This window comes from Elephas maximus, chromosome 7 (assembly GCF_024166365.1).
Source record: "Elephas maximus indicus isolate mEleMax1 chromosome 7, mEleMax1 primary haplotype, whole genome shotgun sequence".
Classification (NCBI taxonomy): Eukaryota; Metazoa; Chordata; class Mammalia; order Proboscidea; family Elephantidae; genus Elephas; species Elephas maximus.
This window is the reverse complement of record NC_064825.1, coordinates 112,652,815-112,677,044: the sequence shown is the minus strand read 5'-3', so window position 1 is coordinate 112,677,044 and position 24,230 is coordinate 112,652,815. Positions and strand designations below refer to the sequence as shown.

At 37.2% G+C, this 24,230-nt stretch overlaps 1 protein-coding gene across 1 annotated transcript; it reads left to right on the top strand.

Moving 5' to 3' along the window:
* Positions 1-1,734: 1,734 nt before the first annotated feature.
* On the top strand, positions 1,735-2,652 carry LOC126080395 (olfactory receptor 4A47-like). The gene has a single exon (XM_049891621.1). It carries the CDS (start codon positions 1,735-1,737, stop codon positions 2,650-2,652), a length of 918 nt encoding a protein of 305 aa, XP_049747578.1.
* Positions 2,653-24,230: the final 21,578 nt, after the last annotated feature.

Here is a 24,230-nt window from a genome sequence, read left to right as displayed (position 1 = left end):
GTGTCCACAGAGATGGCATCAGTGTATGAAGCTGTTATCTTTTAGGACAAGTGAGAAGGCACCACAATCCAGAACTTGAACTGAATGACTGTTTCATTATGCAGGTAACCCCGGGAGTGTTTTTATATGTGAGTCTTCAGAAGGGTTTATATTATGTAAGGATACATCGGTAGTATGATTTGGAAAGTCAAGCTCTTTTAAAAAAGTTCTCCTAAGTGACTCTGATAATCAGCCATGTTAGGAATTCTTTGTGATTGATAAAATATGTGGAGATTGACTTAATTCTATGATGCTTTTTTGGGAATATTTCAAAGTACAAAGATTTAGAGTACATTCACCTTCTCTAACATCAATATTCTTAGAAACAAATTTCAAGGGTAAAAATTTGTGGAATATTCTAATGGACAGAGACTTAATAAGTGTCCTGTAGGATCAATGGAAGTGCTCTGTAAGCATTGTTTGTTAATCTGTTAATAATTAGAGAATGATGTAAATCTGTAAACCTTGAATGAGTGACCTTCAAGGACCTAAGATAATGCTTATAAAAGCAGGTTATTACTTCAATTCATAGGAGTGATAGGTTGGGTAAGAAAAGGACTGATAGGGATCATTAGGTTTAGCGAGGGGAAGGTGTTTTCATAAAGAACATAGAATTGAGTTGCTTGCTTGAAAAGATTGAGTCGACGGATAAGTTATTTAAACAACGATGATACTATACTGTGTAAATACAGAGAGGAAAATTGTTAATGTAGGAATTGGAGGAGACAACTACAAGAGGAACAGGGACAAAGAGGATGGGATCTAGTGCACACACAGAGGGTCTGGCCACAGAAACAGAAAATCCATGTATTGTGAAGAGGAGGTCCAGCAGAATTATAACGTCAGGTATTGAAGTAAATGTCAATAGAGGTATCAAGAATAACTGGATATCATTAATAGAATTATTTTAAGAGGTCGCAGTATTGAGTAATATTGATGATATTTATGATAGTTTTTTTTTGGGGGGGTGTGTTTGTGTGTGCATGTACACGGTCTTCTTTTTTCCTTGGAATCTCTCATCTTTTTCATTCCTGAATATTCATCACCAGCAAAAAAGTTACCTGTTTCCAAGAAAAAAATGTATCTTTCCATGTTTTTCTCATATTCGTACATTTACTTTTTTATAATAGTATATGTAGTGTTGTGCTTATGTCTTTATTGTGCAACTGTATCTTATCAGTACCAATTTTTGAAATTTTGAAATATGTCCTTTGGGGATGTAAGCTATTAGTTAAAAAGATTTTGCCATTCCTAGAATGTAGAAAATAATCTCATTTATTAATATGAAAGTGAATATTAAGTAAATCTTCCTTTATTTTTACTTTAAAACTTTCTATTTATAATTTTTATATATAATACTAATCATACATATATATATATAAATACATACAATTTTATTTCTCCCAGATGGCAAGTTAATGTGGTTACCCCATTTATTTCATAATCTGCTCTTTTCCCATGTGTTTCTAATTACTTGTTTGCCTCTCATCATTCGATAAGTTCACTGAGGTTATGGACCATGTTTGATCAGTCATGTATTCTTAGAATATTGTACAGTGCTGAAACATAATAAATCATAATGTCAACTTGTTTAATGATTAAATGAATTATCTGGAGACTTCAAAATGTCACTAGTCATTATATTTACAGGGAACTTTTTTTTGAACTCTGAAATAAGGAAACACAGGAGATCATATGGAGCAAAGGAACAATGTGACTGAGTTTGTTCTCTTGGGGCTCACTCAGAGTCTTCAGGGTCAGAAAATATTATTTGTTGCATTTTTGCTGATCTACATTGCGACAATTGTGGGTAACTTACTTATTGTCTTGACTATGGTGATCAGCCCTACCCTGGATGCCCCTATGTACTTCTTTCTTGGCTACTTATCGTTTATGGATGCTGTTTATTCTACTACGGTTACCCCAAATATGATTACAAACTTACTCTATGAGAAGAAAATCATATCGTTTCAAGCTTGCATGACTCAGCTTTTTATAGGACACTTATTTGGTGGTGCTGAGATTTTACTTCTGGTGGTCATGGCTTATGACCGCTACGTGGCTATCTGCAAACCCCTGCATTATACGACCATCATGAACCAAAGGGTATGTGTTCTGCTGCTGCTGGTGGCTTATTTTGGAGGTTTTGTGCATGCTGTTGCTCATCTTCTCTTTGTTTACAACCTTCCCTTCTGTGGCCCCAATGTCATTGACCACATCTTCTGTGACATGTACCCTTTATTGAAACTTGCCTGCACTGATACCTATGTCATTGGTTTCACTGTGATTGCCAATGATGGCACAATAAGTGTGGTCATCTTTATGCTGTTACTCTTCTCCTATGGAGTCATTCTTCACTCCCTGAAGAACCTTAGTCAGGAAGGGAGGCACAAAGCTTTATCTACCTGTGGTTCCCACATCACGGTGGTAGTCCTGTTTTTTGTCCCTTGTATTTTCTTGTATGTGAGACCTCCTTTCACCCTACCTGTTGATAAATTTTTGGCTGTGTTTTACACTGTTTTCACCCCTATGTTGAACCCCTTAATCTATACTTTGAGAAATGCAGAGATGAAAAATGCAATGAAGAAGCTTTGGACCAGAAGAAGAATATGAAGCGAGAGGCAAATGTATCACCTACTTTCAATAAAGAATTGTTCCTTCCAGGAAAACAAAACAATACAAAACAACAACAACAACACAACAAAAATTCAAATCCATTGCCATTGAATTGATTCTAGAAAACTGTGTGTAATTTTTTAATTTGGGTAAATGATTGCTCACATTAAATAATTCATGCATGATGAAAAATATTTATTTGGATATTTCCAATGATACATTTTATTCAAAATATATTCATAAGATTTTCATTTCATAGGAAAATATATGTTCTTTTTTGGTGTAGGATAGTTCTGTAGAGTCCATAGATTTATATCTGTTATGACTTATGCTACTTTTAATACCAGAAATTTATTTTAGTTGATGGAAGATTTTCTAATGTCTCTTTCTTAAGTAAATCTAATCCTTTTTTACAATTAATAGTGTTCACTGCAGATTTCAAAATAATACAATTCAAAATAAGACATGAAAATATGATTCATAGCACCCCATATGGAGATAGCTCATGTCAACATTAGAAGTACATATTTTTATGTTTGTAAGATATTTTATATCTGTAGCTTTGCTTATGTTGCTTAGCATGTTAAGGTTTACAAGAAAGGATGTTTCAGAGTTCTAAATTAATCATGTTTGCTAAATACATAAAAGCAATCCGGAAGAAAAAAGCAAGTAGACAGAAAAATGACTAAATCTTACTTATTTTCCCAATTGGGAAATCATTTTGTCTCCTCAAGCAGAGCAGCTTTCTTTGGTGTTATATTTTCATAAAAATCATGTATTCATCTTCCAAGATCATTTAAAATATCTGATGATGGCTTTGTTATTTTTCAATATTTCATCTTCTTGCTTATAGTACATCATGGTCTTCTAATAGGGACTTAAACCCTGCCTTTCATATATATATATATATATATATAGCCTGGAACTTTTCACTGGATTATTTTGCATGATTTCATTTTCAAGAAAGATGCTGACCGTATTGTTTCTGTCTCACATCTCTTCCTTGAGTGCTCAACTTCTAATTGAGAGATTGGTAGTTCAAACCCACTAGACACTCCATGGAAGCCAGATGTGACAGTCTGCTTCCATAAAGATTTATAGCCTTGGAGATCCTATGGAGAAGTTCTGCTCTGTCCTATACTGTTGCTATGAATCGGAATTGACTCAACGGTAATGGGTTTGATTTGGTGGGTGTCTTGCCACAAACAAGGGTGTATTTTTCTGTACAAAGATTTGTATTTGACCACATATTAGTTGTAATGGTTACTGTTGTATGTCAACTCGGATGGCCACGATCCTCAGTGATTTGCTAGTTGTATGATGGTGTGATCACTCCCATGATGACATTTGATATTATGTGATCACTCTATGATGGGATCTGCTCTGAGTAGCCAGTCAGTTGAAAGGGAACTTCCTTGTATGTGTGGCCTGCATTGACTATAAGTGGATATCCTGGCAAGGCTTGTGGGTTTTGGCTCATTCTGGATCCTGCAGCTGGCTCCTGTTCAACCGATCTCCTATTCTTGGGACTTGAGCTAGCAGCTTACCTTAGGTATTGCCTGCCTATCTTTGGGATTCCTTGATCTTCACAGCCTGTGAACAAGAGCCCTGCTCTCCAACCTGCCAATCTTGGCTACATGCGTCGGGAGAAGCCTGACCCATAGACTTGGGGTGTTCCATCCTCTACAACCATGTAAGCTATTTCCTTGATATAAATGTCTATATATATATTTATATGCTTTACTGATTTTGTTTATCTAAAGAACCCAGCCTAAGACACTGGTGTAACTCCAGCCATACAAATGTCTCCACTTAATCATATGGGTCTTTATGTTACAACACCATGTTGTATTTTACCCCATATGGTCCTTTATCTGATCACACAAGTGTGTGTATATTAGACACGTGGGTTCGTATACAACCACATGCAGATCTTCTGTACCTGACTACATATAGATGATGCATAGGCCTGTATTCAACACACACACATATCTGTATCCAGTCACTCATGGGTCTGGGTCAAATCACACACTTTCATCTGCACCAGGCCATATTGGATCCGTTTCTGACCACATATGTGTCTGTATCTGAGTACCCATATGACTATTTGACTATACACAGGTTTGTATCCATTTATACATGATGCTATTTTTTTATATCTTACCATACTTCTGGCATGTGTCTGATCACAAATGGCCTATGTTCAACCATACATAGTTCTTTATATGACCTTACAAGGAACTGTATTCAACCATACATAAGTCTGTATCCAACCAGACACAGATCTGTATATAACTGCCCATACATCTCTATTCCATTCCTGGGTGATGCAAGGAGTTTGTGCTTGACTACTAACCTAAAGGTTGGCAGTTCCAACCCCTCCATGGGCATTGGGGAAGAAAGGCCTTGTGATCTGTTTCTATAAAGATTACAGCCAAAGACAAACCAATAAAATGCTATGTGTCACTTCTTCTTCATAGCACTCATGGGATTGCCATGAAAACATTAGCAAGCTATTCAAGTAGCTTAAAATTGACTCGATGGTGATGGATTTGGATTTTGGTTATGGAAAAATTTTTGGCTTGGTTCAATGAAATGTAATTTTGGAGGATTAATTGATATGCAATGTCTTATTTGAATAGCTTGCTAATGTTTTCAGTTGTGATTTGGATTACAGGCTGAGTCACAAAGTGGAATTAAAAACCTGTTTAAGAAATATATATATATATATATATATATATATATATATATATATATATATATATATATTTGAGAAAATGCTCATTTTAAGCCACCAGGAATTGTAGCTAATGGTTTTTTGCAGTGATGCAGGAAGCCTAAAAAATGGATGGAAGGAATACACAGGGTCACTGTACCAAAAATAATCAGCCAATCTTCAACCATTTAGGAGGTGATCTATGATCAAGAACCAATGGTACTGAAGGGAAGGCTCAAGTTCCACTGAAAGAATTGGCAAAAAACAACGTTGCAGGAATTGACAAAATACCAATTGAGATGTTTCAACAAAGAGATGTAATGCTGGAAGTGCTCACACATCTATGCCAAGAAATTCGGAAGACAGCTACTTGACCAACTGACTGGAAGAAATCCATATTTGTACCCAGTCCAAAGAAAGGTGATTCAAAAGAATGTGGAAATTATTGAACAATTTCATTAATATCACACATAAGTAAAATTTTGCTGACAGTCTTTCAAAAGTGGTTGGAACAGTACATCTACAGGGAACTGTCAGAAATTCAAGCCAGATTCAGAAGAGGAAATGGAACCAAGGATATCATTGCTGATGTCAGGTGAATTGTGACTGAAAACAGAGAACACCAGAAAGATGTTTACATGTGTTTTATTGACTATGCAAAGGCATTCAACTGTGTAGATCATAGCAAGTTATGGATAACGTTGCAAAGTTTGGAATTCCAGTACACTTAATTGTGTCTTGAGGAACCTGAACTTAGACCAAGAGGCAGTTGTTTGAACAGAACAAGGGGATACTGTGTGATTTAAAGTCAGGAAAGGTGTGCATCAGAGTTGTATCATTTTACTATACTTATTCAATCTGTATGTTGAGCAAATAATTAGAGAAGCTGGACTATGTGAAGAAGAACGGGGCTTTAGAATTGGAGGAAGACTCATTAACAACCTGCCTTATGCAGATGACACAATCTTCTTTGCTGAAAGTGAAGAGGCCTTGAAGCACTTACTGATGAAGATCAAAGGCCACAGCCTTCAGTATGGGTTACACCTCAACATAAAGGAAACAAAAATCCTCACAAATGGACAAATAAGCCACATCATGGTAAACTGAGAAAAGATTGAAGTTGTCAAGGATTTCATTTTACTTGGATCCATAATCAACTCCCACGGAAGCAGCAGTCAAGAAATCAAATGACTCATTGCACTGGGCAAATCTGCTCCAAAAGATCTCTTTAGACTGTTACAAAGCAAAGATGTCACTTTAAATACTAAGGTGGGCCTGACTGAAGCCATGGTGTTTTCAATTGCTTCATATACTTGTGAAAGCTGGACAGTGAATAAGGAAGACTGAAGAAGAATTGACTTCTTCGAATCATGGTGTTGTCAAAGAATATTGAATATACACCATGGACTACCAGAAGAATGAACAAATCTGTCTCTGAAGAAGTACAGCCAGAATGCTCATTAGAAGCAAGGACAGCAAGAAGTAGTCTCACATACTGTGGACGTATTATCAGGAGGGACCAGTCCCTGGAAAGGGACATAACAGTTGGCAAAGCAGAGGATCAGCAAAAGAGGTGAAGACCCTCAGCGAGATGGACTGATACAGTGGCTACAAGAACAGGTTCAAGCATGACAATGATTGTGAGGATGGCAAGGGACCCGGCACTGTTTCCTTCTGTTGTGAATGGGGTCACTATAGACGGAAATGACTTGAAGGCAGTTAACAACAATAACCTGTGTTGATCCTTGACACTGAAGAAACTTCCTGGAATCTATATCAGGAGCTTTCCCGCTGTTCTTATTCAGCATTGAGTCCCATCACACTAGTGACTTCGGTTGCTTTAATGGGATATGTTGTTAATCTATGCATAATTTTATATCTTTCATCTTGCATATCCATGTGACCACTTCTGTAACAGCATTTCTTGATTGTCCATTCCTCAAGGGATTGTTTTCCTGACCAAATGGCGAGGGTATTATCCACAACCCATTATTGTGTAAATAGCCAGACATTGCTGACTGTGAGAACCAAGGGCTCCCTGCACGCTAAATATGCTGATCATACATCTGGCCCTTGGGTAGAATTAACTTTGCTTCTTTGACTAAGGTTATACCATTCAGAGGGAGAATTTCAGCAGATTTCTATATTGAATCATACCCTTCTATTTGAGAACTTCCTTTTGGAAATAAAGTATCTTGTTTTCCATTAGCAGGAAGTGAATATTGCATTCATATTACTCAACAACAGAAATGGAAATCTTGACAGAGATTCCATTTTGTTCTGAAAGTTATGCTTATGAATAGGATATGCTTTCTCTGAGCCGCATCCCTTGCCATATGTCTGTATGTACTACTTTTTTTATTAAGGAGTTTTGTTATGCTTTTCAGTCTTTTAGTGAATGGACGCTCTGACATCACCCATGGCATAAAGGGCACTCACAATGTCATTTCCTTGTGTCTCTATGAAAATCCAGTGACCTTCCACTAGTTGTCTTTCAAATAGTATGTGTGTCACCACTGTATCAGGGACTTTTTGAATCCCACTCCCTAATCACCAGGTGGCAATTTTATGCTTCTGCCAGTGTCTCCATCTGCATACCAAAAAAAACAAAACAAAACAAAAACCCATTGCCATTGAGTTGATTCCGACTCATAGCGGCCCTATAGGATAGAGTAGAACTGCCCAGTAGAGTTTCCAAGGAGTGCCTGGTAAATTTGAACTGCTGACATTAACCACTATACCACCAGGCTATCTATCTGTATCTGTTTATATAATAGACATTTCCAAAGTTATCTGAGCACTAGGATTATGGCTTTCTTATGCAAATGCTGGCTAAAGAAAAGAAAAAAAAAAAAAAGACAGAAGAAGAATTCATACATCTATATTCACGAGAGATATTGGCCTGTCGCTTTCTTGTGGTGTTTTTGTCTGGTTTGGATATCAGGATTATGTTTGCATCATAGAAAATATTAGAGAATATTCCTCCTTTTGTTGTCTTCTGAAAGTGTTTAAACAGTATTGGCTTCAGTTCTTCTCCAAATGTTTGTCAGAATTCCCCAGTGAAGCCTTCTGGTTAAGCTGTTTTTTTTTTTTTTGGCTAAGAGGTTTTTGATCACTTATTGGATCTCTTTACTTTTTATGGGTCTGCTGAGACTATTTACTGTTTTTATATGGTATTGTATAAAGTGCCTGAATTTTTTGACAGGAAGCACAGAAATTTTGAAAATTTTTGTTTGCTACACATATGTACCAGTAGACTCTGGAGGTAGAATTAGTGGCATAATTTATGTCCCTTGAGACTGTAAGAGTAGGCTTGTGGGATGAGGCAAGAAAAAAAAATCGATGTTACCAAAAATTCAGAAGCACTCAAGGATTCAGCATGCTTACATTAATGAAAACACATGGTATCAAAAAAAAAAATCAACAACCCATATCAGAAAATAACTGGTTAATGAAAGAGTTAATTCAGTTAGGGCAGTTCCCACTGTCAGACCTGACTTACATAAAACAGCAATTTCAGTAATCTTTAAGGATGCTGGGTCTGCATAAATATTTTCCTTACAGTTGTGGTAAAAGGTGTGTCCTCTGGGCACTCTATGGGTGAGTCTGTGGGTACAACCTGATAAATCTACTCTGATATGCTGATTTCCTTAAGTGTTTAGATACTTTCTACAGTATACCAGGGCAGATATGGCATTTAAACTTGTTTTAGTACAGGCCACTGCTTAAACCATGCTTTAATGAATCAACCAAATAAACTATTAGATCCTTTTCTAACCTCTCAAGCTAAAACACTGAATGAAGAATCTGTGCTTATTGGGGCCATATCGATAAACTCAGACTGATAATAACTTTATATTCCTTGCACCATTATCCCACACACTTAATAGGCATCCCACACATATTTCCTAGGTTTCTATTTGTATATATTATAAAAACCAAGTAGTTCATTTGAAGTGTAGCATACCTCCTCCTGGGTCACACTTCATAATTCATCTCTTAGGGCTTGCTGGGACTTAAGTCTAGTTATAGGTCTAGAAACAAAAATGGGGAGTAGGGGTGAGTCCTGGGGAAATTCAGCGATGTCTTTTAAGGCATCTGCCTCAGGTGATGCCCTAGGCGATGAATGCCCCTAGCCCTGCCCCAAGTGATATCTCAGACAAATACTCTTCAGGCACAGCTGGGCTAATCTCATCAGATGGGGGTAAAAGGGATAGTGGTTTTATTTGTGAGGGTGGTTTCGCGGACCAAGATGGAGTAATCTCTTCAGATGGATTAAGAGGGCTGGTCTGTTGGTAGGAGTGATGCCTGTTACTCAGCCTTAGTAAAGACTGAACACCTAACCATGGGCCACCAAGTCACCATGCAGTCTGAGCTGCCCACCATGAACTGGGTGTTGTCTAATTAATACAGTAGTAAAGTCGGAAGTGTGGAGTGCAGAGCATCACTCCATCATTAAATGGAAGTGGTATATAGGAGATCAGGCCTGAGCAGGACCTGAAGGCACAAGTAAGTTGCATGAGGAAGTGGCCCAAATGCCCATGATCTCCACTCCTGTCACACTACCTGCTTTCTCCCAGTCTGCACTCCCTCACGTGGAGTTCCTTACTATCAGCTTACTGAGGAAGAGAACGCTTGTACTGGGTTTACTGATGATTCTGTGTGATATGCAGGCACCACACAAAAGTAGACAGTGACAGCACCAAAGCCCTTTTCTGAGAACTCTCTGAAAGACAATGGTGAAGGAAATTCCCCCAGCTGGCAGAACTTTGAGCAGTGCACCTGGTTGTTCACTTGTCTTAGAAGGAGAAATGGCCAAACATGCAACCGTATCCTGACTCATGGGCTGTGGCCAATGCTTTGGCTGGATGATCAGGGAGTTGGAAGGAACATGATTGGAAAATTGGTGACATGGAGGTATGATGAAAAGATATGTGGATAGAACTCCCTGAGTGGGCCAAAAAGATGAAGATATTTGTGTCTCGTGGGAATGCTCACCAAAATGTGGCCTCAGTAGAAGAAAATTTTAACAATCAATTAGATAAAACGACAGGTTCTGTGAAAAACAGTCATCCTCTTTCCATAGTAATTCCCGTCATTGCCCAATGGGCTCATGAACAAAGTGGCCATGGTGGCAGGGATGGAGGTTATGCATGCGCTCAGCAACACGAACTTTAACCCACCAAAGCTCACGTGGCTACAGCCACTGCTGAGTACTTAGTCTGCCAGCAGCAGAGACTAACACAGAGTCCCTGATACGGCACCACTCCTTGAGGATATCAGACAGCAACCTGGTGACAGGTTGATTAAATTGGACCACCTCCATTATGGAAAGGGCAGCATTTTGTTCTTTCTGGGATAGACACTTACTCTGGATATGGTTTGCCTTCTTTGCACACAATGCTTCTGCCAAAATCACTGTCCATGGACTTACCACTGTCATGGTATCCCACACAGCATCTACTCAGCTCAAAGGACTCATTTCACAGCATATGATTTGTGGCAAAGGGCTCATGCTTATGGAATTCACTGGTCTTACCAGGTTCCCCCCATCATCCTGAAGCAGTTGGCTTGATAGAATGATGGAATGGCCTTCTAAAGACACAATTACAGTGCCAGCTAGGTGTCAATCACTTGGAGGGTTGGGGCAATGTTCTCCAGGAGGCTGTGTATACTCTAAACCAGTATCCTATATATGGTGCTATTTCTCCCATAGCCAGGATTCATGGGTACTGGAATCAAAGAGTGGAAATGGGAGTGGCACGACTCACTATTACCCTGGTGACCCAGTTGAAAAATTTTTGCTTCCTGTAGTTCCAAAGTGAGGGACACTCCCATCTTGGACACAACATTGATTCCATTGAACTGGAAAATAAGAATGCTACTTGGCCACTTTGAGCTCCTCATTCTTCTGCATCAACAAGCAAAGAAGGGATTTACCATATTGGCTGGTATGATTGATTCTGATTACCAAGAGGAAATTGGATTGGTATTACATGATGAAGGTAAAGAATATGTCTGGAATGCAGGACATCCCTTAGGACGTCTCTTAGTACTACTATGCCCTATAATGAAATTTAATGGAAAACTACTGCAACCCAGTTCTAACATGACTATTAATGTCCCAGACTCTTCAGGAAGGAAAGATTTGCATCACCCCACCAGGCAAAGAACCAGAAGCAACTGAGGTGCTTGCTGAGAGAAGAGGGAATATGGAATGGGTGGTTGAAGAAGGTTGTTCTTTCTAAATACCAGCTATGGCCACATGACCTGTTGCAGAAATGAGGACTGTAATTGTTTTTAGTATTTCTTCCTTGTTTTGTTATATGTGTATGTGTGTATGTATATATATGTGTGTGTGTGTGTGTTTGTATATATATATATATACACATATAGCAAATTTTTTTTGTCTTCCCTCACTTATTCCATTACTTATTATAAAATATAAGATGCAATCAGGGCTACTGCAATTTTGGTTGTACACATGTTAGTTGTATCATGTTAGGTGCAACATAACTTCATAATTTTCTTTATTTAGAGATTACATATGATTTAAGGATTTACAGGTGACAAGTTGACAAGAGGTGTACTGTGATGGTTAAGGCTAGGTGTCAAGTTTGCCAGGCCATGATTCTCAGTGGTTTGGCAGATATGATGTAATCACGGTCTGTGATGTGACCTGTTGTGGGCAGCCAACCCATTGAAAAGGGAGTTTTCTTAAGGGTGTGTCCTGCATCCAATATATGCAGATGTTTTTGCAAAGTTTGCTCCCTCTTGGTCCTCTATTTGACTTGTCATCCTCTGACCTCCAGTTCTTGGGATGTGAGACAGCAGTCTATCATCTGACCTGCAGATGTTGGAATTTGCCAGCTCCTGCACCCCCATGATCCAGTTGCCTGCCATTTTGACCAGTCCATTCTAAGTTCATCAGTCACTGCAACCATATGCATCAGGAGAAACTGCCAGCCTGGTGTCTGACTGACCAGTTTGGGACTAGCCAGCTTCCACAACTGTTTGGGCTGTTTACTTGAAATAAACCTCTGGTTTTGCTCCTTCAGAGAACCCATCTTAAGACAACAAGGGAGAATTTTGATTTTCTGTTCTGTAAAAGAAATACAAAGTCAGTTGAGTGAAGTTGGTCTCAAATGCTTGTAGACACTGATTCCTTCTACTCAGTAATTATAAGCTTTTAACTTCCAGGTTATTTTATTTCTTTAATTTTTTTTTTTTTTGGTGAAAGTATGCAGAGCCAAAATACACCATTTCAACAATTTCTAAATGTGCAGTTCAGTGACATGGGAAACATTCAAGTACCATTTCTTACTATCCTTTTCCACATTGTCCTACTACCATTACCCTAAACTTACTACTGCCTAAGTTGCCCATACAGCATTTTGAGTTACTGATTGTTAATTGGATCTCACATAGATAATTCTTTAAAAAAGCACAATGCTCAAAGCAGACGTACTTTACTAATTCAAATAAGCTTTTTCGTTTGTTTCAAAGAAGACTGCAGTGTATAGGTTTGGTTTAAGCTTTAAAGTTTAAAGATTATTTCAAGATAAAAGTTTCACAAAAAACAGATTTTCATACATCAGCTCTGAACAAGCTACAAAGGAAGTTAAAGAAATCCTTTTACAATAACATCTAAAAGAATAAAATAACCAGGAATAACTTTAGCAAAGGAAGTGAAAGACTTGTACAAAGGAAACTGTAAAATAGTACTAAAAGAAATTAAGGAGTGCCTGATGGATTTGAGGAGACCCTGGTAGCACAGTGGTTGAGTTTGGCTGCTGCAGTTTGAATCCACCGGATGGTCCTTGGAAACAATATGGGGTAGTTCTAATCTGTCTTATAGGGTTGCTATGAGTCAAAATTGACTCAACAGCGACAGGTTTGCTTATTGTTTGGTTTCGGTGGATTCGAACTGCAGACCTTTTGGTTAACAGCTGAACTCTTAACAACTACGCCACCAGGGTTTCCAAAAGAAATTAAAGATGACCCAAATAAACGGAGGGGGATTCCATGCTCATGGATTGGAAGACTAAGTATTGTCAAAATGTCCATACTACCAACAACAATCTATAAATTCAATGCAATCCTCCTCAAAATTCCAATAGCTTTCTTTATAGGAATGTAAAATCATTCCTCAAGTGTACGTATATCTACCAAGGGCCCCAAGTCTAAGACATGTTGGGGGGAGGGAAGCAGAAGAGGACTCTCACCTCCTAATCTCTTGACTTCTATTCTTGTGATATGATCATGGTCACAGGATGGCTGTTGGAGCTCTGGACAACTTGTCTGAGATCTAGAGAAGCAGCAAGGAGGAAGGGCAAAAGGGAATTTGACTTCCAGTTGGATCATCTCACTTCCTGCAAGTCACAATTAATGACTTCACTTGTATGTTACTGGCCATCTTAATTATCAAAAGACTAGGTGAAACACATTTTTTTAAATCCAAGACTATTGCTTTCCTTGAAAATATAAGGTCTAATAATTAGGTAGAAAGGAGTCTGGGTGGGGCAGTGCTTTAGAATTTGACTTCTAGCTGAAAAGCTGGTGGTTTGAGCCCACCTGCCTTTCCAAGGGAGAAAGATGTGACAGTCTGCTTCCATAAAGATTTATGTTTTGGAAACCCCGTAGGGCAGTTCTATTCTGTACTACAGGGTCTCTATGAGTTGGAATCAACTCAATGACAGTCTATTTGGTTTGTATAGTAGAGGTGTAAAGGGAGAAAATGTAAAGAAATGAACCAGAACTGTACAATTTCTATTAGTCTTCCTTCTCTTTATGCACATTTCCAAGTGCTGGAATTTCCTCCTCTCACACCAACACAGTTCATTGAACCTTTGTGTAGAAACAAAGGGTGGTACTATTTTCCTCAGAAAGGGCTGTACGATAAGGACTTAGAACTGATGGATTTTCAAGCTATTCATTTAAATGTTTTATACTTTTTTTTTTCTTGTTCAATACAAATTTTGCCAATTTGCCTGCCTGAAGCTCTTTCTGGGAGAAATTCAAGACTTTTACTGCCAGTGGGCTGTAGTATCCTAAGAATGCCACACTACAAAGTTGGTGGATTTAAACAACAAAAATTATTGTCTCACAGTTCTGAAGGCTGAGAATGTTATATAAGAGTGACTTGTTGATTATTTCTGAGGCTTTGATTGAACATTAGTTCTATTCCTCTCTACCAGTTCCTGGTACCTCCAGGCATTCCTGGGCTTGCAACTGTAGTATCACATGGAATCCTTCATTTCTGTCTGTCCCTGTGTATCTTCTCCTCATTTCCAGGAACAGAGTGGGACCCACACTTCTCTAGTATGACCTAATGCTAACTTAATTGACAACATCTTCATGGACCCTATTTTCAAAGAGAGTCCAATTCACAGGTACAGGGGTTAGGACTTCACCGTATCGTTTTGAGGGACACAACGGAATCCGTAACAGGTGAGAGCTCTGCTTTAAATGCATTTGAATCAAGTTTTCAATGACTTGTTCTGAGATCAACTTTCATGGTCCTCTAGGAGTGAGTTCAGATGTCATCTCCAAAGTTTTAGCTTAAACTTACACATCCAATAGGACTGCCTATTATGAAGAAAAAAAAATTATTATGAAGGTGACGGTTTTTATATATGTAAATTCTGCCAACCATGGACTCTTCCTTTTGGGTGACTTGAACTCAGTTTCTTCTTTTGCGATTTTCCCCCCAGGACCTGGAGTTGCAGAATCTACTCTTAGAATTATGATTAAAGTCCAGATGAGTTTAAATACGGTAGGCCACCCTTGGTGTTGCACCCAATGAATAACTCAAGAATATGTGTTGTAGTTCAAGTGTAAATAAAGTGTCCTTAGACTTTTGCCCTTACCACAGAGCATGTTTGTCTATATGACTATTTACGTGACTGGCTTTTTCAAGAATTGCAAAGATGGATTCAAAGCATAACAAAAAATGGACATGAAGTTACTCTCCAACCTTCAGGCACACCAAAGTTCAACTATAGTGTACAAAGCAGGCCGGGGTAATGAACTGAGAATCAAATCTGGACTTCCACTTACCAAGGCTGACTTGTCTACAGCCACTGCTGAGTGCCCAATCTACCAGCAGCAGAGACCAAAACCAAGTCCCTGAAATGGCATCATTCCTTGAGGCGATCAGCCAGCAACCTGGTGGCAGTTGGTTAAATTGGACGATTCCCATCATGAAATGGGCAGTGTTTTGTCCTTACTGGGATAGACAATTACTCTGGATACAGATTTGCCTTCTCTGCACACAGTTACCAAATTACAGATTTGCTTTCTCTGCCAAAATTACTGTCCATGGCCTTACAGAATGCCTTAACTACTGTCATGGTATCCCACACGGCATCACCTCAGACCAGGGGACTCACTTCGCAAAAAATAAAGTGTGGTAGTTGGCCCATCTCAGGGAATGCACTGGTGAGACCATGTTTCCCATCATCCTGAAATAGCTGGAATGATAGGATGATGGAATGGTCTTCTAAAGACACACTCATGATACTAGCTAGGTGGCAATACTTTGTAGGGTTGGGGCAATGTTCTCCAGGAGGGTGTGTATACTCTAAATCAGCATACTCTATTTTCTGCTATTTCTCCCACAGGCAGAATCCACAGGTCGAGAAATCCAGGGGTGGAAATGGGAGTAGCGTCGCTCACTATTACTTCTAGTGACCTACTTGCAAAATTTTTGCTTTCCATTTTTGTGACCCTTGGGTATGCTATGCAGATCTAGAGGTCTTAGTCCCAAAGGAGGAATGACCCCATCTGAAGATACAACATTGATTCCAATGAACTGAAAGTTAAGGATGCTGCCTGGCCAATTTGGGCTCCTCATGCCTCTGAATCAACAGGCAAAGAAGAGAGTTACCGTATTGGCTGCTGTGAATGGTCCTGATTACCAAGAGGAAATTGTATTGATATTGCAAAATGGAGATAAAGAATAGTATGTCTGAAATACAGGAGATATTCCTTAGGGCATGTCTTAGTACTACCATGCACTGTGATGAAAGTTAATGGAAATCTACAGCAACCCAATTCTGACATGACTATTTATGGCCCAGACCCTTCGGGAAGGAAGGTTTGGGTCACCCCAACAGGCAAAGAACCACAACCAGCAGAGACCAAAACTTGCTGAGGGCAAAGAGATTATGGAATACATGGTGGAAGAAAGTAGTTCTAAATACTAGTTATGACATGTGACCAGTTGCAGAAACAAGGACTGTAATTGTTTTGTTATATGTGTATGTGTTCATGTATATATATATTGTGAGTATATATATATATATATATATATATATATATATACACACACATATAACCCCCTGTTGCCATTGAGTTGATTCTGACTCATAGAGACCCTTTAGGACAGAGAAGAACTGCCCCTGTAGGGTTTCCAAGGAGTGGCTGGTGGATTGGAACTTCTTAGTTTTAGTTACCAGCCAATTTCTTGACCACTGTGCCACCAGAGCTCTCTCTCTTCTCTCTCTCTAGCAAGTATCTTTGTTTTCTTCCCTCCCTTATTCGATTACTTACAAAACAGAAGATGTAATCAGGGCTAGTGCATTTTCAGTTGTACACATGTTAGCTGTATCATGTCAGGTGTAATATGTCTTCATAACTGTTTTTGATTAGAGATTATGCATAGTTTAAGGAGATATGCACTGTTGCCAAGTTGTCAAGGGGTGGACTGTGGTGGTTAAGGTTAAGTGTCCATTTTGCTAAGCCATGATTCTCAGTGATTCAGCAGATATTATTGTCCATGATGTGATCTGTTGTGAGCAGCCAAGCAGTTGAATATGGAGTTTCCTTGAGTGTGTGGACTTCATCCAGTATATAGGATGTTCTAGCAAAGCTTTCCCTCTCTTAATCCTGCCTCTGACTTGTCATTCTCTGACTTCTGGTTCTTGGGCCATGAGGCCTGTCATCTGTCCTGCTGATTTTGGGTTTTTCAGCCCCTGCAACCATGTGAGTCAGAAGAAGCCTCCAGCCTCATGGCTGACTGACAGATTTGGGACTTGCCAGCCTCCACCACTGTGTGAGCCATTTCCTTGAAATAAATCCCTCTGTATTTTTATATATATGCTTTGCTGATTTTGCCCCTCTAGATACCCCAGGCTAAGACAACATGATAGAGTTTTGATTTTCTGTCTTGTAAAAGTAGTAGAGAATAGGTTGACTGAAGTTTGTCCCAAATGCTTGCAGACATTTATTCCTTAGCTTGGTTATTATTAGCTCTTAACTTCCAGGTTAGTTTATTTTCCAATTTTTTTCATTTAGGTGAAAGTGTAGAGAGCCAACATACACTATTTCAACAATTTCCACTTGTAGGATTCAGTAACATGGGATACAGTGTTCAAGTTGCATTACCATTCTCACTATTCTTTTCCACATTATCCCACTGCCATTATTGTAAATTCTCTGCCGCCTGTTTCTAAGCTCACCTTTTTAGTTGCTGATTGTCAATTTGATCTCATGTAAATAATTTTTTTTTTATTTTTAGAGTACTTTAAGTGAAAGTTTACAAGTCAAGTCAGTCTCTCATTCAAAAATTTCTACACACCTTGCTATATACTCCTAGTTGCTTTCCCCCTAAAGAGTTGAGACAGCACATTTTTTTGACGTGTTGTTGAATTCTATTGGGTAGAATTTTGTTGAGGATTTTTGCACCTAAGTTCATGAGGGATATAGATCTGTAATTTTCTTTTTTTGTGGTGTCTTTACTTGCTTTTGGTATCAGGGATATGCTGGCTTCATAGAATGAGCTTGGGAAGTATTTCATCATTTTCTTTGCTCTGAAATACCTTTAGTAGTAGTGATGTTAACTTTTCTCTGAAACTTTGGTAGAACTCTGCAGTGAAGCCATCAAGGCAAGGTTTTTTTGTTGTTGTTGTTGTTGGGAGTTTTTTAAATTACCTTTTCAATCTCTTCTTTTGTTGTGCATTTATTTAGTTGTTCTGTCTTTGTTTGTGTTAGTTTAAGTAGGTAGTGTGTTTCTAGAAATTCATCCATTTCTTGTGGGTTTTCAGATTTGTTAGAGTACAGTTTTTTGTAGTAATCTGATATGACTTTTTTAATCTCAGTTGGGTCTGTTATGATATCACCCATCTCGTTTCTTATTTAGGTTATTTACTTCCTCTCCTGGTTTTCTTTTGTCAGTTTGGCCAATGGTTGATCAATTTTGTTAATTTTTTTTCAAAGAACATACTTTATTTTTGTTAACTCTTTCAATTGTTTTTCTGTTCTCTATTTCATTTAATTCTGCTTTAATTTTTATCGCTTTCTTTTGGCTCCTGAGGTTTCCTTTTGTGGCTCTCTCTGTATTTGTTCAAACTGTAGGGATAATTCTTTGCTTTTGGCCCTTTCTTCTTTTAGTATGTGTGCATTTATTGATATAAATTGACCTCTTAACACTGCTTTAGCTGTGTCCCAAAGGTTCTGATAGGAAGTGTTTTCGTTCTCACTGGATTCTGTGAATTTCTTTATTCCATCTTTAATTTCTTCTATAACCCAGTCTTTTTTGAGCAAGGTATTTTTCAGTTTCCAAGTTTTTGACTTCTTTTCCCTGCTTTTTCTGTTATTGATTTCTACTTTTATGGCTGTATGGTCAGAGAAGATGTTTTGTAATATTTCGATATTTTGGATTCTGTTAAGGCTTGATTTACAACCTAATACGTGGTCTGTGCTAGAGAATGTTCTATGTGGTAAATAATTCTTTAAAAGAGCACAATGCTCAAAGCAGAGGTACTTCACTAAAGAAAATAAGATTTTTTTTTTTTTTTTTTTTTTTGGTTCAAAGAAAACTTCAGGTAATAGTTTTCCTTTAAGGCTTAAAGTTTAAAAATTATCTCAGGGAAAACATTTTGGGGGCTCACAAAATCTGTCATTTTTTTTAATGCATCAGCAATGAACATGTTAAAAAGGAAATTAAGAAAAGAATCCCCTTTACAATTGCATAAAAAAAAATACAATACCAATGAATAACTTTAACAAAGTTAAAGACATATATAGAAAACTATAGAACAGTACTAAAAGAAATTAAAGATGATCTAAATAAATAGAAGGACATTTCATGCTCATGTATCAGAAGACTCAATATTGTCAAGATGTCAATACTACCTACAACAATCTATAAATTCAACGGAATCCCCCTCAAGGTTTCTATAGTCTTCTTTACAGAAATGGAAAAAAATCAATCCTCAACCTTATATGAAACTGCCAAGGGTCCTGAATTGCCTAAACATCCCTGAAAAAGAGAAACAGAATTTGAGCACTCTCACCAGCCTAACCCTTGACCTCCAATCTTATGGTATGATCATGGTCACAGGATGGCTGTTGGAGCTTTGGACAACTTGTCTGAGATCTAGAGAAGCATCAAGGAGGAAGGTCAAAATGGACTTTCACTTCCAGTTGAATCATCTCAGTTCCTGCAAGTCCCACCTAATGACTTAGTTTGTATGCTATCGACCACCTTAATAATCAAAAGTTGCTGTGAAATGTAATTTTTTTCAGTCTGGAACTATTGCTTTTCCTGAAAATGTAAGACCTAATAATAAGGTAGAAAGGAGCCCTGGTGGCCCAGTGCTTAAGCACTTGATTGTTAACTGAAAGGCCAGCAGTTTAAACTCAGCTACCTGTCCATGGGAGAAAGATGTGACTGTCTGTTCCCATAAAGATTTATGTCTTGAAAACACTATGGGGGCAGTTCTACTCTGTCCTACAGGGTTGTTATGAGTCAGACTTGACTCGACAGCAGTGGATTTGGTTTGGAATGATTTACAAGGGGCAAAATATGAAGAAGACAACCAGAACTCTACAATATCTACTAGTCTTCCTTCTCTATCACATTACCAAGTGCTAGAATTCCCTCCTCTCACACTAACACAGTTCATTGAAACTTTGTGTAGAAACACAGGGTGGTAATATTTTCCTCAGAAAGTGCTATATGATAAGGACTTAGAACTGATGGATTTTCAAGTTATTCCTTTAAATGTTTTTTACTTTTTTTTCCATGTTAAATACAGATTTTATCAATTTGGCTATCTGAAACTCTTTCTGAGACAAACTCAAGACTCTTATTGCTATGGTGATGTATTAGTTTCCTATGGCTGCACAACAAAAGTCTACAACGTAGGTGGCTTTAACAACAGAAATTTATTGTCTCACAGTTCTGAAGGCTGATAGTCCCAAAGTCAGTGTGACATGTTGATTCCTTCTGAGGCTTTGACTGAGAATCTCTTCTGCTCCTCTCTCCTAGCTTCTGGCAGCATCACATGGCATCTTTCAACTGTCTATTTATGTGTACCTTCTCCTCATTTATTAGTACACCTGTGGGACCCACCCTTCTGTAGTATGACCTCAGGTTAACCTAACTGATAACATCTTCATAGACAATATTTACAATCATAGTTACTTCCACAGGTTCAGGGGTTAGGACTTCAGCATAACCTTTTGGTGGACACAAGTAAAATCATAACAGATGAGAACCTGCTTTATATGCACTTGAATCAAGTTTTCAATAACTTGTTCTGAAATCAACTTTTGTGGTCTTCTAGGAGTGAGTTCAAATGCAAATGCATAGCTTAAACTTACACACCCAAGGGACTATCTATTTTGAAGGTCGTGGTTTTTACATACTCAAATTCTTCCAACCATGGACTCTTCCATTTGGGTGATTTGTCCTCATATTGTTCTTTTTGATTTTCTCCCCTGAGAACCTGGTAAGGTAAGTCATGTTCTATGCAAATGATTATCTTTGTGCCATCTCTGGAGATGCAGAAGCTACTCTTAGAATTATGATTAAGGTCCCAATGAGTTTAATTATGGTAGTCTCACCCTTGGTGTTGCACCCATTCAATTGCTTAACAATATATGTTATAGTTCAAAAGTAAAGTATCCACAGATTTTTGCCCTTACCACAGACAGTGTTTGTCTACATGAGTATTTATATTACTGGCTTTTTCAGGAATTGAAATCATGAACTCTAAGCATAACAAAATATAGATACGAGATTATTCTTCATCTTTCAGACAAACCAAAGTTTAACTATGCTGTTTTTCTGTATGAAGTCAGGCCAGTATAACAAATTGTGAATCAAAATGTTGTGAAGGTTTTTTCACTACTTCACTTCCAAAACATAAACTGTAGAATATTTAGATAAATAATTCATGATTTTTTTCTTTCACAGAACTTTTTTTTTTTAACCTCATATTAGTTGTTTCACATTTGTTTTTACAATCAAGTTTCAGACTTCTTTTGGTTGCAGGCCATTTTTGATATCCATCTTGAAAATATCAACAATTTAAAAGGTATCATTTTTCTGAAAGTCTGAGATGAGACAGACTTCTTGCAGCAAGGAAATATTTGGTCACATGGAAACGTGTCTTGATCCAGAGATGGTATGTGTACTATCTTACTCTCTGTGTTCACAGAGATGACATCAGTGCATGAAGATATTGTCTTTTAAGACAAGGGAGAAGGCACCACAACCCAAAATTTGGATTGAATGACTGCCTCATTATGCAGGTAAACCAGGAAGTGTTGTTATACATTAAGTGTTTTTACTAGGCTTTAGATTTTTTTTTTTTTTAGATTATGCAAGAGTACATTGGTAGTGTGATTTGGAATGTCATAGAGTTTTAAAAGTTCTCCTATATGATTCTTATAATCAGTCATGTTAGAGATCCTTTGTGATCAATAGAATATATGAATATTAAGTCAGTTCTGTAATGCTGTTTTGGATATTTTCATACTATAAGATCCATATATATAGGGCCGCTATGAGTCAGAATCGACTCGAAGGCATTGGGTTTTTTTTTTTTTTTTAAGATCCATATTACATTTATTTTCTCTAACATTGGTATTCTTAGAAGCTAATTAAAGTATAACTATTTGGGGGATATTTTAATGGGCAGATATTTGTAAATATCATTGTAGGATCAATTGTAGTGTTCTGAAGCACTGTTTGTTGATCCTTTAATTCTTAGAGAATGATGTACCATCCATAAAACTTGAATGATTGACTTTTTAGAACATAAGATGATGTTATGCAAGAAAGCTATTACTTCAATCGATAAAAATAATAGGCTGGGTGAGAAAATGAGTGTAATGAACCATTAGATTTAGCAAGGTGAAGGTGTTTTTTTATGAAGAAAAGAGAGAATTGGGTTGCTTGTTTGAAGGAGATGTGGAGTTGGTGGATAGATTATTTAAGCAATGGAGATATTATACTGTATAATATGTGGAGAGATTAATGCAAATTGTAGAGGAAAACTAATGATGTACAAAGGGAGGAGACAATTACAGGAGCACTGTTTTGAGTGTCATGAAGACTATGGAACCCAAAGCACATGCAGAGGACTTGGTCTTAGTTAGAAACACGGACAGTCCATGTATTACAAAGAGGGGGTCAGCAGAATTATGAGGTCAGATATTGAAGTTAATGTCAACAGAGACTTAGAGAGTATCTGGATATCATCATTAGGAATATTTTAAGAGATAAAAGGGCTGGTAAATATCAATAATATTTTGACTTTTTTTTTTTTTGTATGTGTGCCTTTTTCTTTTTCTTTTTTTTTGGAATCTGCCCTCTCATCATTTTCATTCTTTCACATACATCACCAGCACGAATGTAACCTGTCTATAACAGCAACAAATATGCTTCCTCCATATTTTTCCTGTGCTCATATAATCATATACAAACATTTATTAGCTAATATATTATATTATGGATAGTTTTATGTTCATTTATTTCTTGCTCAACAGTACTTTGTGGGAATTTCTCTAACAATACCAGCATAGTTCTAATTCATTCTTTCAAATGCATGTATTCCATTTAATTGAATTTTTCAAGATATATTCAACTATTTCTCTATTGATCGGAATCCACTTAAATTTTCTTTCTGTCATATTTATTATTTAATGCCATTATAAATAATTCAACAAAAACATACCAAGAGTATATTCTTATGTACTGTCGCCTTACTTCCTGTGGATAGATTCTAAAGAGTGTAATTTTTGTAATGGAAAGTATATGTATTATTATTTTCAATAGAGATGGCTAGATTTTTTTCCAAAAATATTATAAAATTAACATTTTTACTAGCAATGGAAGACAAAGCCCTTTTCTCTATTTTGCTTTTTTTCAATCTAATGGGTGCAAAATGACATCTGTTATTTTATTTTGCATTTCACTATTTACAGATGAGTTTTAGCATCCTACCATATGTTTGTTGGCCATTTAGATGTACTCTTAATTGCTTGTTTATATCATTTGCCCACTTTACTATTAGGTTGTTTGTCTTTTTCTGGTTAAGTACTTAGAATTATTTATCTATTTGATATTAATATTATGTATGTTCTCTAAAATATGCATATTTTCCCCAAGATATTTTTTTTGTCTATAGACTGAGTTTATTTTATCAATAAAAACCCTTTAAAATTTAGAAATTTTGTCATTTTGTCTAATTGGGATTTCAGTTATTAGTTAAGAAGATTCATCCATTCCTAGAAAGCAGAAGTTATTTTACTGGCTTGAAAGTAAATATAAATTTTACTTTATTTTAACATTAAATCTTTACTGAATTTCTATTTTATTTTTGTTTATGGTACTACCTATACACACAATTTTACTTTCTTCCATATGGAAGTTAGTGTGACAGTCACATTGTTTAATAATCTCTCTCTTTCCCATGTGTGTTTCTAATTTGTCTCTCCATTAGTCTATACAATCACTGAGGTCAGGGACCATGTTTTAATAAATCAACCTTATAGTCCTATCATCTTGGCCAGTGCTGAAACATAATAAATCATAATGCCTATTGATTGAATGAATAAACAAATT